Below are 16,901 nucleotides of genomic sequence, written 5' to 3' on the forward strand. Positions count from 1 at the left end.
CCTAGTTTTCCTAAACCTTCCTCAATATATAAGCTCTTGACCTTGGGTCCTTAGCACAGTGATAGTTTCAAAGCTGATTAAATAATTTATGTAATGAAAACATCACATGGTTTCTCTTATATGAGAAACCCAAAGTATAAAGAAAGAGCAAAATGAAACATAAATAGGAGGAAGTAGGGAGACAGATCTTTCTCAAAGGAAAAGGGATCAAGAGATGGAGGTAAGCGGAAGCAGGGACAGGGGATGAAAATGGAACTAAGACGAGTTATGTACCTTCACCAACTCCACACAAGGAGTGTAAACATTATGCACTGCAAACATTTATTAATAAAGAAAATGCTCTGAAAAAATAATTTATGTAATAAAAATAATATCAATAATAATCAAATTTGGAGGATTTGGAGATTTTCTTCAATTTACAGAGGGCATTTATAAAATCAAAAGATGGGATCTAATTTGAGTATCACTGGTAACAGAGCAGCTCAGAATTAAGGCTTTTATTTCTACATTATTATTTTAGGTATTAATGATATAGAAAGTTCCTATAAAGAGAGTTTATTTTTCTTTATTTCAGGGAGCACTCACAGATTAACTATAATAATATGATAACACCAGAAATAAGGTAGTCAGTTACACAGTTGCCAAATGTACTCAAAATAATATAGAAGATATTAACATCTTTTATTTATTTACCACCAATCTTTTACTCAAAGTCGACTTTGTCTTGGGCACAATGGCAGATGCCAGGATGTGCCTGTACATAAGACATCTAAAATGCAATAACAATAGCTCTTTTTTGAAATAGTATTAAAATAAATTTTTTAAATGATCTGTAGAATAAAACTAACAAATATGAGAAATAACAACATCAAATAAGGGAATATCATCTTCAAATAGTACAGCAAGGAAAGGAAAATGTGGCCATGGGGAGCAGGTGGTGTTGAGCAGGCCAAGCAACAGGACCAAACTTCAATGCTTCTTTCTTCAAAGGTGGCACAGGGTGAGGCAATAAAAAGAAAAGGCTGCCTTCTCAGAGTATTCACAATATGCCCTCTTCGGTCCTTTTAAACTCTACCTCAAAGAGCCTGCATCATGAGGGTCATATTTTTGGCCTGCTTTTCTATATTTCTGGTTCCCAATAGCTACTTTACCAAGGTAAATTGGAAGAAAAATAATGCAAAAAAGACTGTGTTTTTAATGTCCCTTATCAATAGTGTTACTCCTACAGAAAATTAAAGAATAAACTTAGGTAGTAGAGTCTTGTGTGACTTAATGAACTTAACTATGGTCCAGAGTAGATGTAAATGACATATGACTCAGGTCTTCTGGAGGTTTTGTTCTAATTGACATTATTTTATGCAGGAGTTATACTTTACAATTAGATTAAATCATCCATGGAATAGAAACTACCAGAGACTGTGACAATGGCCACCTTTTGCTTCAAGCCTTTAGGCTGGGTAGCCTGAGGAGAATGTAAAAATCTCTCTGACTGACATGTTCAAAAGTAAGGACCTTGGACCACAGAGCTACAGTGTTTTTCAGCAATAACAGTCTATAAAAACTTGCTATGTTGGTTGTTACTTTTGTTCAAAAGCACCCTTTTATTTTTCAGGAGATTGTGTGTGCGTGTGTGTGTGTGTGTGTAAATGTATCTATACACATTGTTGGAAAGTGTGTGTAATCATTATAATAATAAAAAAAAAACTTGTTAATCTCCAAAGTGTCAAGAAGCCATTGATCCCTCTGATGCCAAAGGAACCTGGGAAAAGCAGCTCCTTTGGTTTTGTTCTACTTGAGAATCTGTTGGTCCACAGATCCAGACAACCTCCTTAAAAAATGTTACTACTAACAAGCGGATCTCAGACACCCTTGAAATGCTGGCATTCATACTGATTCAATAAATGCCTCAGACCTTCTGCCTCTGATTCTCCTGGTGCCCATAAGCCTTGGGACATGCTGTGCCAAGTCCTCCAAAGTTCAGTTGTACAGGATGGACTGAATTAATTCACATAAAATAGCCATCTAAGTTCCACTCTCCACAAGGAAAGATTTCAATCAAATGGCCTTATTCTGTGTTTTAGTTACTGAATGCTGGCTACAGAACAGTTAGGAAATACAGAAACATTTACAATACTACAAAGGTGATGTTTCATTTCTTAACCCAGAAATCAGTTTTTAACACAGGAGTTGGCTTTTGCAAGACTTGGGCAAATTGGCCTTCGTGTTATTTCTTACATTATATGGAGCTTTTATTAAAAATGGCTTTTAGGGCTGGGGATTTAGCTCAGTAGTTCTGCCGCCTGCCCCGTAAGCACAAGGATCCGAGTTCAATCTCCAATATAAAAAAAAAAGGTTTTCATATGCAAATATATGCTAACACATCTTTAACAGATTTTGAATCTATAATTTTCACTTATTTGATTAAAAAAATAAGTTTTGACCAATTGTAAAGATGAATAATTCAATCATTTCTATGTGCTACCTTCCCTTAAAGCCCCAGTTAAAGTCTTGCTGTGTAACTAATTTCTTTCTTTCTCCTATGTAAATATTTGATATGTTGTATACACCCCTTTTGAGAAAATATCACCCACTTTTAACATAAACAGTCTACTGCTCTCTCCTTTAGTTTTTCAATCTCAAAAAATTGCAATCATCCAAGGTGCTTTTAGTACAAACACAAAATTCATTGGAATTAAGTAAAATGACAAAGTTAGCAAATTGAAAATGCAAGAACAGTCTGACTATTCTTTGCATGGATAATACTCATTGTAGTAAGTTTACTCCCCCCTAAAAAAACTGTTTATGAAATGTCATTCTCTTCACCCACCACTTTGTACACACATGCATCCTCCAGGGCATCATGTTTCTGACTGCATTCCTCTTTGAAGCAAGTGTTTCTCACTTGCATAACCAAGACTGGTCAACCATGAAGATTTTGTTTTTCTTTTGACAAAGTTATTGGAGCTTGAAATGGGAAAAGAGAATCTGAATGAAATGCTTTCAGATATGAATTCAAGGAATCTTCTCTCCTGCACCTCACACTCCTATACATACATTTCCCTCTAATGTGAACTCTTACAGCCCCAAATATTACACATTTAGCTTACTGTATTCACATTATGACTTCATAAAATCAAATCCCAGGACATGTGGTCAGTCATCAATAATCTTCCTCTGAAGGAGTGACTACAAATCTGAAATAGTTGCATGTACAGATATAGAAGATCCTTCCAGCATTGATTCTAATTACCATTGTCCTTTTAGGCCAGTTTACAGTCAGTAAGGGAGAGAAGGATTAGTAGACTATTAATACCCTTGATTGAGTTCTTTAAGGTGATTACCTTAACTAAGATCTTGCCTTTCAAACTTTGAGGGCTTGGAAGCTGTTTACCATCTCCTGTGTCTACAGATGACAAGTCCAGTTTGTCTCGGAATATTCCTTTCAGGTACTGAGCAATCTTCCTTTGCTGCTGGATACTGCAGTGATTCTCAATAGACAATATAACTGGGAACCTGAGGAAACAGTAACACATTCCAAAGGCATCAGATATAGGTGACTTACGGAGATTTTTTAAATGATTCTGTAATCATTGTGTTCTTTCAGGCTATCAATAGTGATGATGGTTAAAATGCTTCTAAAGTATGAAAGAATACAGATGTATTTTTAAAAATTTCCCTGAGAAAATATACTTTGCTAGGCATAATGACTGAACAAATTACCAATCTATGTGGGATGAGTTAATTTAATAATTTGTATCAGGCAAAAATGGTGAACACATTATATACCTTTTAAAAGAAAAAATTTTAAAGAAATGAGAAGCCTAAGGAAAACAACCTCACATAATGGAATTGTTTTATTTATGCAAAAATCTAGATTCATCTAAGCAACCACTGAGTATCATTAAATGCAATTATTTACTCTAAAAAATATATAATTAGTCCCCAGCTTGAAAATTACTATTGAGGATAAAAAAACATAATGGAACTCGGTGTTTTATAGCAGCTTGTGTCAGGCATCAAGGTCAATTTATAGTATTATATACCAGTCTCTACTAAAAACAATTGCCAACCACTCATTCTATATCAGCTTGCAGGTTTCTGTACAGAGAATCTGAGACCCACTTAAAGCGATAATCCAAAGACAGTCTGAAACATCGGTGGTCAAGGGAGAAAGAGAACTAGGCCCGAGGATGTACTTTTATTACTCTCAACTTTGTTCTTTTCTTAGAAATTATCACAAGGCAGATTTATAGATTTTGTTTTCTGGTTTCCATCATGCATCTTCAGGAATATTGGGCAATTTATTTTTTCCAGAGTATACAAACTATATTTAAATTGCCTAAATATATTTATGTGGAGAAAAATCTTTTTCTACATTTCTACGATAAGTGCAGGCTCCACAATACAGTCTATGACCTCTTCAAATGACATTCTGTCCCCATTAGTAAAACCTGATCCTGGAGGTGGTTTTAAGAGAGGGATCCTTGTGATAAAATTGGTTTGGTTATCTGACTACAATCTGTTTGTTATTTGTGTCATCACATGATTTTTTACCCTAGAGTGTTATAAAGAGAAAACAACAAACTAGCAACCCTGAGTCATTCTGCAATCACATCAGGGGTTTTAATAGCAAATAAAAAGCCTATTAGTGTCTAGTGATGTTTAATGTAAGGTTGTTCTTCTCCACTTTACAGGGAGGGGGTGACTTTGCACACCTTCCCACTAAGGGGCATTTATCAATGTCTAAAGACATTTTTGGTGGCCACAATTCAGAGAGTGCAATTGGATTTTAGTGAGTAGAAGCCAAGATGCTGCTAGCCATTCTACAATGTATGAGATAGCTCCCTACAATACTAACAACAACAAAAAACTAGTCCAAAATGTCAGTAGTGCCCGAGTCGAGAATCCCTGGGGAAAAGACGCACCTAAAATTTTAAAAAGAGAAAGAAAAAGCCAACCTTTTTAATGTGCTGAAGAAGCATATTGTTTTCATTTAAAGTGAATTTCTTCTAGAGCTTTCCAAACTTGAAGTAAACAGCCAAGAATATAGGTTTCAGGCCTTCTCAACATAATATTTTATATACTTGGAAATAAATACCTTCAACTTGGCTAAGACTGATAGAAATCAGGCTTGTGAAGACTGATCAGAAATTAGTACTCAAGAATCTTCTATGTAGAAGACACCATAAACTAAATCTGCAGATCTCTTATTAGAATAACATTTTAATTTCATGGTTAATTAATAAGATCAAAAATTAAAATTTTTAAAGACTACTAACTTCTAAAATATTAATTTTACGCAACTGTAATTTTAATTTGTTTTTTTAATTCAAAAATCCTCTCTTGTGTATCTGGTATATTGCAAGTAGCTGCTAGGCAACAAAGAATGAATAAGAAATGACTAAAATGTAGCTCCATATTTTCAATGAGTTCACAGTCTTACAGATTTAGAAGAAGGCAAGTGACTACAATTTAACAAGGTGCTATAAGATATGACAGAAATATGTTCTGGGTGCTAAAACAGAGAAGGAAGATTTAAATCAACTGGGGGGTCAGTACACTTGCCACAGGGACAATGGATAAATAATTTTGTAGGACAATCAAGAATATGGTGGACTGAATAAGGGGGAGGCAGACATAACAGTATATGTGAGAGTGGGGGTTGTAAAAGCATCAGGATCACTGAGGAAGCTGAAAAACATTTGCTGAAGGCAGAATGCTAAGTCTCTGCAGATCAATGGCAAGGAAGACAACAGAAGAGAAGGACACAGGCAGGCCTTGAAGGACATGAAGATATCCTGTGTGCTTCAGGGAGCTTCTGAAGGACTTTGGGATAAGAATGACAACACCATGCATATATTTCAGAAAGAAAACTACGGCCCCAGTGTGGAGGATGGAAAAAAAAAGAGAAATAAAAATAAAGAGAAGGCAATGGAGTCAAAGATAACTTAGCAAGTAGAATTAAGAGCAACTGGCTGAATCTAGCATGGCTCCCAGTTTCTGCCTCAAAACTATAAGGAAATAGAACAAGGGATAAGAGGAGGTCTGGCAGAGTGCAATTCTGACAGAGCACCACACAGATGGGAACTCAGGTGAATATTTGCTAAGGGGTTTTCTATATCAATCTGGAATTTAGGAGGAAAGTTCTAGGCATGTAATTAGATAAATATTCCCAAAGTAAACCAGGCAGCAACTTAGAAAATAGTAACTCTTATGACAGTGAGGAAATGGAATAGAACCACAGGCATAAAAGGAGAGAAGCAATGACTGCAACAGAGGAGAGAATGTTTAATGGGAGTTAAAAATGCAAGTTTTGGGAAGGAAATAGTCAGCATTATCAAATGCCAAGGAGGAGCCAAGTAACATAAGGATATCAGACACTTCCGTAAAAATTAGACATCTAGGTGGAAACCTAGAAACTACTTTATGGTATTATAATGTAGTATCAAAATGCTACTTATTATCCAAAGAAACTGGTGTTTCCAGAATTTATGGGCACTCTGCATCCTGGGATTAGAAATCGAGAGGTCACTCTGCAAGGACATCTTCAAGAGGGCATTGTAGAGGCAGAAAAAAAAAAAGATTGAAAGTCCAAGGAAGATTGTGTGGTTCTGTAGCCATCTCATCCCAGGCAGCACTCCACAGGCTGTACTTACTCATTCTTCACGAAGGCATGTTTGTTGATGGTCTCCACAACATCTCTGAAGAGAATTTTTGAAGTGAGAGTATAACCATGGTGAACTACTGGCTCTCCATCTGGGCCATCCCAACAGTCAACTGCCAAAAACAGAACCTTATATCAGCAACCCAAGGTCTCTGGCATTTATTAATATTTCTGGAATTATCAGACAAAAAATATTTTAATTTTATTATTTGAAATTGTAATTATTACAATCATGAAAAGACTTCAGACAGAAAAATGAATGTTCTGATATATTTATCAAAATAAAGGATTAAAGATAAATGATTTATATTTTTAGTGTTTGTAGTTTACAAAGATGTCATCCCTCTACCTCACCCCAGAAAGAATGGCGGCTATCAAGAAATCAACCAATAACAAATGCTGGCAGGGGTGTGGGGAGAAAGGAACACTTCTCCATTGTTGGTGGGAGTGCAGACTGGTGCAACAACCGTGGAAATCAGTATGGAGATACCTCAAAGAACTAGGGCTAGAGGTCCCATTGGACCCAGCTATTCCCCTGCTGGGGATCTTCCCAAAAGAATTAAAAGAATCATACCACAGCAATATATGTGCACCCATGTTTATAGCGGCACAGTTCGTAATAGCTAAGGCTTGGAAACAGCCCAAGTGCCCATTAACTGAAAACTGGATAAAGAAGATGTGTTTTTTTAATAAAATGGAGTACTACTCAGCCATAAAGAATGAGAAACCAGAGACATTTATAGCTAAATGGATGCATATTGAGGCCATGCTCTTAAGTGAAATAAATAGGACACACATGTGTAAATACCGAATAGTTTCTCTAGTGTGAGAAACTAAAATGTAAATAAGGACTAAAATGATTAAAATGAATAACTGATAATTTGAAATAGGAAGAAAAGGTCCAAAAGGGTAGGGGGAAGTGGGAGGGGAAGGAGAAAGGAAAGAAAGGAAAGGAAAAATTATGAGAAAAGAAAAAAATGGAAACAAAGTCTATGTAAATAGGGAAGGGTGGAGCAGGGGAAGGGCACACAGGTAATGGGGAAAAAATAACCAAGATATATCATGTACAGGTACAAGCACCCAGTGATAAATGTAAATATATTGTATACCTAAAATGTACCAATAAAAGAATTTAAGCAAAAAAAAAAAAAAAAAAAGATGTCATCCTTTTTTGTTTTGTTTTTTTGGTACCGAGGCTCAAACTCGGGACCTTTCACTTTGGAGACAGGCGGCGGAACCACTGAGCTAAATCCCTGGCCTTGAGAGTGTGATACTTAACAGAGAAACATCTAAGTTTACTTCTTCTTCACAAGACCTAAGAACTTTTAGTAAGTTACAATGTCCTTCTCAAATTACTAATAGTGCCTTTCATTATTGTTCACTTAAACTCATTATATTTTTATTAGATTTACTTCTATCTTATTCATTGTAGTACTGATAAAATAACATCAACTTTCAAAGTTCAAAGCCTCAGGTCCTGTTAAAATGCATGTGAATGTGGAAAATGATATAATCATTTGAAACTTGCTTTCCCCAACTATAAAACAGAAATAATAATGTTGTAATAAAAATAATAATGATGTAAATTGTATTTACATCATAAGTTTGAGGGATGACTAAATTTGTAAAGTTCCTTATGACACTGCACGGCACCCAGTAACTGTTATTGTCACTGTTACTACTGCTACTGCTGTGTATCCAGCCAATCTCATTGGCTTCCAGCACAGAAAGACAAGCTTATACACCACTCTCCCTGACTTAAGGTTTGCCCTCCCTTGTTTTATATTCTACCCCTAGATTAATTTCTTAAAACACGGCTTTCACTTTCTCTTTTGCTCGAAAGCCTACTTGACATATAATATAAGATCCTAGTAGGTACTTTGTAAATATGTGCCAGGCTTATTAATAAATACTCTACAGCAGCTTCTGCCCCCCTTAACCCCTGGGCCTGTAATTTGTGCCAGAGTCTGGCCAGGCATCCACAAAGCTGGTTTCCTTATTCACCCAGCCACAGAGCTAGACTACATTTCCCAGCTTTCCTTTGCAGTAGGGTAGGGTGTGTCTGGTGAAAAGTGAGCAGAAATGATCTGCACCACTTCCAGGTCTGGTCAATGGAAACCTGCCTTACCTAGTTAAACATCCCTTTCCTTACCTGCTGTGACTTAGAAGTCACATGCCAAACATGGCACTGCCATGAGTTAAAAAGCTGGACCCCTAAATAATTGCTTCAAGGATTCACACCTATTTTAGACTTCATACAAACAAGAAAACAACTTCAGCTGTTTTGAAGTTTGAAGGAACTAATGTTGCCTTAACATCCTGGCTCCTATCTGACAAGTCAATCTGATTTTCTCCTGTACCCACACCCAAAGGGGCATTATTTTAGTTAGGTAAATTTCTCCACATATAATCCCACTTCTATGCCCTTTCTTCTTTCTTTTAAGGGCAGCTGAAAGCCATCTTTTACTTTGCTTATCTAAATTCCAATCAAGGCTAAGCTAGGATGCCCCATTAGAACATTGTCAGCCCTCAGAATCCTTTCTTATGGCAGGGGTGGGAGGGAGATCACAAATTTAAATACCAATAGGAGCCTAGTAATTAATAGAAATGAAATACAGCAGCCCAACAGGAAATGTGTATCTAAATGAAATAACTTCTCACTTTCAATCACTGCTAAGTTGGAATAAGAACTTCAGTTGCCAGATCTTCTAAGGAAAATAAAAAGTCTAGATTTTATCTCTGTAAATTCTCCCAATTTTTTTTTTTTTTTTTTTTTGGTCCTCGGAATTGAGCCCAGAGCCCTCATGCATGTTAAGCAAGTGCTCTACCATCAAGCTACACACCTAGCCCAATTTTCCCAATTTTTAAATCTTGGCAATTCATCTAATTTTTAAAATCTAATGTGGGACAAATATTAAAAATTGTACAGGCTGGATATAGCTAATGGAATGTTTGGTGAAACTTTGCCTTTAATTAGGACCACACAGTTCAGGAACAAACCTGTTTTCTATTTTAGTAGAGACCTCCGTGTATGTGTGCTTATATATTTCTGCAGGAGATGATAACTCTGTTTCTTTATAAAACATTTAAATTGTTCACTATAACCATAAAATGATGGTAACGGTTAAGTTTTTTGTTTTTGTTGTTTTGGGGGTTTTTTTGGTACCAGGGATCAAGCTCCGGACTTTGTGCTTTCGAGGCAGGCAGCGGAACCACCAGCCTGGTGATGGTTAAGTTTAAATGTTAACTGAGGGCCGGGGATTTAGCTCAGTGGTTTTGCTGTCTGCTGTGCAAGTGCAAGGACCAGAGTAAGATCACCAGTACCCAAAAAATAAATAAATAAATGTCAACTGGGCTAGTTTAGGATGCTCAATTGTTTGGTCAAACTCTACTTTAGATGCTGCTATGAAGATATGTGATTAACATTTAAAATCAGTAAACTCTGAGTAAAGTAGATTATTCTCCATAGTGTGGGTAGACCTTACCCAATAAGTTGAGGGCCTTAAAAGTAAATGTGGAGGTTTCTCACTAGAGAAATTATCCTTAACACTGCAACATAGAAACTCTGCCTGAATTTCCAGCCTGCTGCACTTTAGAATTCACACTCACAACTATATCATTAACTCTAACTAAGTCTACAAATTCCCAGCCATCTGTACAGACTTCAGACTTTTCTCAATCTTTCTCTCTATATGTATCTTACTAGTTTTGTTTCTCTGGAGAACCTTAAGATAGGTTATTTATATTAATCCATTGAACACTGGCTGTTCAAATATCTCTAGGGGAAAAAAGTAAAAAAATAAAAGGAGAAAATCTTACAAGGTCAATATCCAGAAATATAGGAAACAATAGTTTAAGAATAAATACACTGCTGGGAAGACTACTATACTATTCTGTAGTGTCACACTGTTCCTTTGGGCCCGCAAATGAGGTCAAATGTATCAAAGACATATCAGAAGAGATTTCTTCACCTTTTTCTATGTAATTGAAACTATTATCTCTGGATATAGACATGGAAAAAATAAACATATACTTAAAGTCATGTGCCACATGATGGCATTTCAATCAATGACTGACCAACTATAAAATGGTGGTCCCATAAAGATTATAATGGACTTAAAAAATTTCTATCACCTAGTGCAGGAATCCTCAATCCCCTGGCCATGAGCCTGTACTGGTCCACAGCCTGTTAGCAACCTGACGACATAGCAGAGCAGCAGGCCAGCAAACAAAGCTTCATCTGACAGCCCCTCCCCATCATCTGCAGTACCACCCTGAGCTCTGCCTCCTCACAGATCGGCAGGGGCATTAGTTTCATAGGAATGCAAACCCTACTGTGAACTGTGCATATGAGAGATCTAGGTTGTATGCTCCCTTTGAATCATCCCCAAACCATCCCACAACTGCCCCTGGGTCCTTGTAAAAACTGTCCTTCACAAAACTGACCATTGGTGCCAAAAGGATGAAGGAGTGCTGGCCTAGTGACACCACAGCCATCATAATGTCTTAGCACAACACGTTACTCACATGTCTACAGTAATGCTGGTGTTAACCTACCATCCAGCCTTTCATATAAAAGTATAGCATATACAATTATGTATAGTATACAATACTTGATAATAAACAACTATTACTGGTTTATGTACTTATTATATATGCTTTTATCATTATTTTAGAGTGCATTCTTTTACTGCAAAATAGTAAGCTGTGTTACACTGCAGCAGCCTCATACATCTCATGTTTACTGAGACTAGACTGAATCAAGAAGCCATATAAAATGATTGATAATACCACCCAGACTTGTATAAGCACGACCTGATGTTTGACAAGACTACCAGGGTATATCTTCAATTTTAAGTAACACACAACTGTGTATAATTTCAATGATTTTTACCCTGATTTATAGTCCCACCTTCTAAGATAATGGATACATCCTTTATAGGATATAACAAGATCCCTCATAAACTAATAGCTTTCCAAAAGTAATGCAAAAGAGACAAGATAATGCCATGTCTGACTTGTTCATCATATCCACATGAAAAGAGCTCTTGAAACAATCAATCATGAAAGAGGACCCTCTTGCTAACATTTATAACAAAAGCACGACATCCACAGTTGATAGGGTAGCTTCTTCCAATACTCTATGTCTGATTTCACTACTTATACATTAAATGAGGATGCCAATACTCCCAAATGGCCTGGCATCTTAATAAGTGGCATCTATGGCCAGGTTCATGGCCACTAAGTTTTCTATAAGGGCTAACACTGTAATGGGAATATTGGCAAGTTAGAAATTCTTCCACCAATTCCCTAGCCATAAAATATCCAGAGGCCATTTTTCAATCTGTTTACACACTAGAGACCCCCAAAACACTCTAATAAAGAGCTAATTATTCTAAAGGCCAAACACCTGACCTTACAGCTTTTCATAACGGAACTTAGAGACATTCCACTCTGCTAGGGCTACTAGAGATAGTAAGAAAAGTTTTAAAACAAGTACAACAGCAATGTAACATCAGTTCTATAATTAGAGTGTAAATCTCCTGGATAGAACATCCATATTACTGAGCAATTCAGACTGAAAAGCAAGTGAATGCAAAGCCATGTAAAGAGCATTACCAATATGATTTTCTGACAAGCCTACCTTACCACAAAGACTCATTATTCCCCCACAAGGCCCCATATATACCATGACTGAGACCATTACTGCACTACACTAATGGAGATGGTAAACACACCATTATTAAAACAGAAGCTTGAAAGAAGGGAGATTAACGATACCATAAAGAAACCTATCAAAATCACTACTCTCCATTTTTAAATGTTATACTCGGCTGCTTCAGAAAATATCTGTAGAACTTAAATTTTTCAATCTATGACCTGTTATATTCTATAAATCAGGATCTTTAAATCCTACCTGTAATTGTTTAAGAATAAAATCAAATTCCGCCAGACCCAAGTAGAAAAAGTGCCACTGAGTACATACATACATTAATGTCTCCATGTCCAATAGCTAAATATGAACAAAGATCTTCAGAATATACAGCTGATAGAAATTGTTAGGAGATGACAAAATCATCAGGTCATTGGGCTAGTCACTTTTTTTACTGTGAGCAAATACCTAAGACAAACAATTTATAAGGAGGAAAGGTTTATTTTGGCTTTTAGGTGCTTGGCTCTGCTTCTGGGCTTGTGACAAGGCAGAAGACAGTCCTGGTGAAGAGGGTATGGTGACGCAAAGCTGCACTTCATGTAGCCAGGAAGCAGAGAATGAAGGAAAGAGCCAGACAGGAAGAGGGCTGGGGTGCAGATATGGTCCCCAAGGTCATCCCCCCATGAGACACTCCCTTCAACGAGGCCCTAATGCTTGTTTATGTCATTTCTCAATGCCATCAAATTATGATCTCATCAGTGGATTACTCCACTTGATGAAGCTAATGCCTTCATGATTCAGCCATTTCCCAAAATGCCCATCAGCTGACAACCAAGCCTTTAGCACATGTGAGTTCGAGGACACTTCAAATCTAAACTATAAAGCCACCAAATGTTAAGCCTTTAGGAACATCTAAATACTTCAGTGCTGGCTTAATCATGATCAAAACATTTGCTTCCTTTGAAAGACAACCTTCCCTCTGTGCTCCTCACTTTCTCTACCCACTCTCCTACAATCAGCCCTCATTTAATCCTTCAGTCTACTCAGGTCACTCTACACCTGCTCCTCCAAAAGTGCACACAGGCTTCCTGGGGAACAGTGGAGTTGGATCAATCTAAGTTCAAATCCCAGCTTCCAAGGTTCCTAGCTATAGGAACTTGAGTAATTCACCTGACTCTGGGTTAAAGTTTCCTCTTAAGAAGAGATGCCACATCCCTTGGTGGTAGAGTAGGAAATTAAAAAGAATAAATGGAAACCTCTTAGCCAGGACCTGGCCCACAGAAGGGACCAAAATCACAGCAGTTCCCCTTTTCATTCCAACATTACAAGGTGACAAACTCAGTTTCCAACAGGAAATAGATGAAGCACAAAGCTGGCCAAATCTCCCCGATAAATATAATTCTTCTATTCAACAAAAACTCTCCAGAAATAGCAGTTTGACTTTTACTGTCCAGTTATAGATTATTCTACCAGGAGAAAATTCAAGCCAGATATTAGGGGAAGAATTTGCTGTGCAAGTTGGTTGGGGAGATATTTGGGAGCACATAGGAGATTATGTATGTTAAAACTGCACAATAGCTATGAATAGTCCCAGTTTGAGTGAATATCTACAGCAGCCTTTTAAACATGAAAAGCCAGAAAGCTTCTTTTTATTACTCTGGTGATTGGCCAACAGAAAGAAAGAGGGTACAAGAGAAGATCCATGTTCAATGTCATCTACTGCACACAATTTCTAAACACTCCCATTTTAGAATTTTACGACAACTGAAAAAAGCAAAAACTAAAAATCATTTGTACCTTATCATAAATTGTCTAATCACATAACTTCCCTTGTTAATACTCTAATCAGAACTGAAGGATTATAGGTTTTGGTCCAGTAAAAGGAGTTGAGATAGGAACATGGTTAGACTTGCGTAGGACACTAATTTTTTTGGTACCAGAGATTGAACTCAGGTCCTTGCGCTTGTGAGGCAGGTGGCGGAACCACTGAGCTAAATGCCTGGCCAGGACACTAATTTTTTTTGGACAGGTAAGTTAGGTAATAGAAGGACCTAAAAAAGCAGGGGAAATAGAATGGAGAAGGCAAAAAATAACAAAGTTATAAAGCTATATAGAGTCAACTATAACTTCATTTTCATACTTGGTCACCAAGAAAATGTCATCAATAAAAATGACAGGCCACCATCAATGTGACCCCAGTGAGGCTGTAATCTATATGTAACACATGTAAAACGTCCTGAGTGCTAAGGGAACAGAGGGCTGCATAATGGGCTGAAGGCAGAATTTCACCTCAAGACCTTTTGTTTCTTGGAAGTTTTCTCTTTATGTTATTATTTTATAAGCATCTTCATTATTCAGTTACTTAGATTACTCCATTGCTAGTCATTATTGTCAACTGATTTTCTCCACAACTACTATAAAGATACTGTATGGAGATACCTCAAAGAACTAGGACTGGAAGTTCCATTTGACCCCACTATTCCACTGCTGGGGATCTTCCCCAAAGAATTAAAAGAATCATACCACAGTGATATATGTGCACCCATGTTCATAGCAGCGCAGTTTCTAATAGCTAAAATTTGGAAACAGCCCAAATGTCCATCAACTGGAGACTGGATCAAGAAAATGTGGTTTTTTTATAAAATGGAGTACTACTCAGCCATAAAAAATGAGAAATTAGAGACATTTATAGCTAAGTGGATGCACATTGAGGCAATACTCTTAAGTGAAATAAATAGGACACACATGTGTAAATACTGAATAGTTTCTCTAGTGTGAGAAACTGAAAGTGTAAATAAGGGCTAAATGTATAATAGGTAATGTGAAATAGGAAGAAAAGGGGCAAAGAGGAAGGAAGTGGGAGGGCTAGGGGAAAGGATAGAAGGGAATGGGATTAATATGAGAAAATGGAAAAATAGGAACAAAATCTTTGTAAATAGGGAGGATTGGAGGGGTTGAAGGGAGGGCTGGGCAAGGGTGAAAAATAAGAACCAAGAGAGACTATGTAAAGGTGCAAATTTCCAATGATGAATGTCATTATATTGTGTACCTAAAATGTACCAATTATTAGAATGAATAATTGATAATGTAAAATAGGAAGAAAAGGTCCAAAGGGGTAGGGGTAGTGGGAGGGGCAGGGGAAAGGAAAGAAGGGAAAGGAAAAAATGATGAGAAATGGAAAAAATGGAAATAAAGTCTTTGTAAATAGGGAAGGGTGGAGGGCGTGAAGGGAGGGCTAGGAATGGGGAAAAAATAAGAACCAAGATGCATTATGTAAAGGTACAATTCCCAATGAAAAAAAAAAAAAAGATACTGTTATAAAACATAAATCTCCAGAGCACTCATTTTGTAGTGGTGCCAATGGTTCTACATGCAGATAATGTTTAGTGTCTACCCAACTTATAAATAATATCACTGTCATTTTTGTGGCAGAAAATTCTTCAAGCCAGTGATTCTCTAACAAAGAAAGGCTCACCCAGTTAACCAGTGCTATCATTCTAGTGCCTTATTCATTTTCCTACTTTATCCTGTCATGTCTAGGACAAGCAGTTATTCTGCTGCTGGCTCCTAGAACATAGCTACCAAAAAGCAGATCCATTCCATCATGAACAAACTCTCTTCGTCTTCAGACTCTTAAAAATTCTCCCTCAACCTCCTTATCTTGATTAACCGCTAGTTTACCTTGTAGGATACTACTTCCTCTCCAGATGTTCTTTGTATAAATCACAGAACCAAAAGAGACTCTCTAGGCCTTTACTATTTTTAAGCAACTGATCTTTCACACTCTGAAAAAACCCCTCCCTCCTGAAGATCACTTTTATCAACCCTGCCTTTCCTGTATCTTTCAAGTACCTTTCCTACAGCATGTGTTTTGTTTCTAAGCATCTGGTTCCTAGGTTTTATCTCTAACCTACCAGTCAGTAACCCTTGTGAGTTAAAAGTCCATGTAGCAATGTGCTCAATCTTTTCAATACCTGCAATCACTTGCCTCACTGTTTCAATCACATTCACTCATGACAAACTATAGTTATTGTCATTGTCTGTAACTGCCTCATGGTAATGACAACTCTACATTTTTCTATTCCTTTGAGCCCTCAAGTCTCATGATCTCATTTGGTAACCCTTTATTCACTTCACTACCTTTCCTAGATTGGGTCCCCTGTCAATTATAGAAGGCCTCGCCAACATCTTGAGCACACTTTAGAGGACCTATAAACCCAGAGCCTAGCATGGATTTTATAATTTATCTTCACTGCTTGTGTATCTAAGCTGATGAGTTCTGTTGGGGTTGTGAATGGGGGGAATCGAAGCATGCAGATTTTGTATCACTAAAGACTTCTTTTGAAATTAGCTGGTTGTGATTTAGCTCAGTGCCACTGTACCTGCCTGGCAAGTGCAAGGTCCTAAGTTTGATTCCCAATAGTGGGAAAAAAAGAAATTAGCTGGGCCTTCCTTGACTGTTCTTGTCAACTCCTTTCTCCTTCCCTGATGATGTTTTCAAAAGTTTGCTGAACTTCTGAAGGCCCTGAACCACCACCTCTATCCATTTTCTGCTGAGTGAATGATTCTCTCTCCTACTTCCTT

At 37.2% G+C, this 16,901-nt stretch overlaps 1 protein-coding gene across 7 annotated transcripts in view; it reads right to left on the reverse strand.

Moving 5' to 3' along the window:
• Positions 1 to 16,901, reverse strand: part of Plch1 (phospholipase C eta 1) — a 277,140-nt gene that overhangs the window by 60,795 nt on the left and 199,444 nt on the right. For all 7 annotated transcript variants that reach the window (XM_087186404.1, XM_087186398.1, XM_087186397.1 and 4 more), the window contains 2 exons: positions 6,657 to 6,777; positions 3,342 to 3,513 (listed from right to left, as the gene is read on the reverse strand). In XM_087186404.1, the coding sequence (XP_087042530.1) occupies positions 3,342 to 3,513; positions 6,657 to 6,777 (293 nt within the window). The remainder of the gene's footprint in view (positions 1 to 3,341; positions 3,514 to 6,656; positions 6,778 to 16,901) is intronic.

The sequence above is a fragment of the Heterocephalus glaber genome, unplaced genomic scaffold (assembly GCF_053883595.1).
Source record: "Heterocephalus glaber isolate CG9 unplaced genomic scaffold, H.glaber_assembly_v1.0 deba00001504, whole genome shotgun sequence".
Taxonomy (NCBI): domain Eukaryota; kingdom Metazoa; phylum Chordata; class Mammalia; order Rodentia; family Bathyergidae; genus Heterocephalus; species Heterocephalus glaber.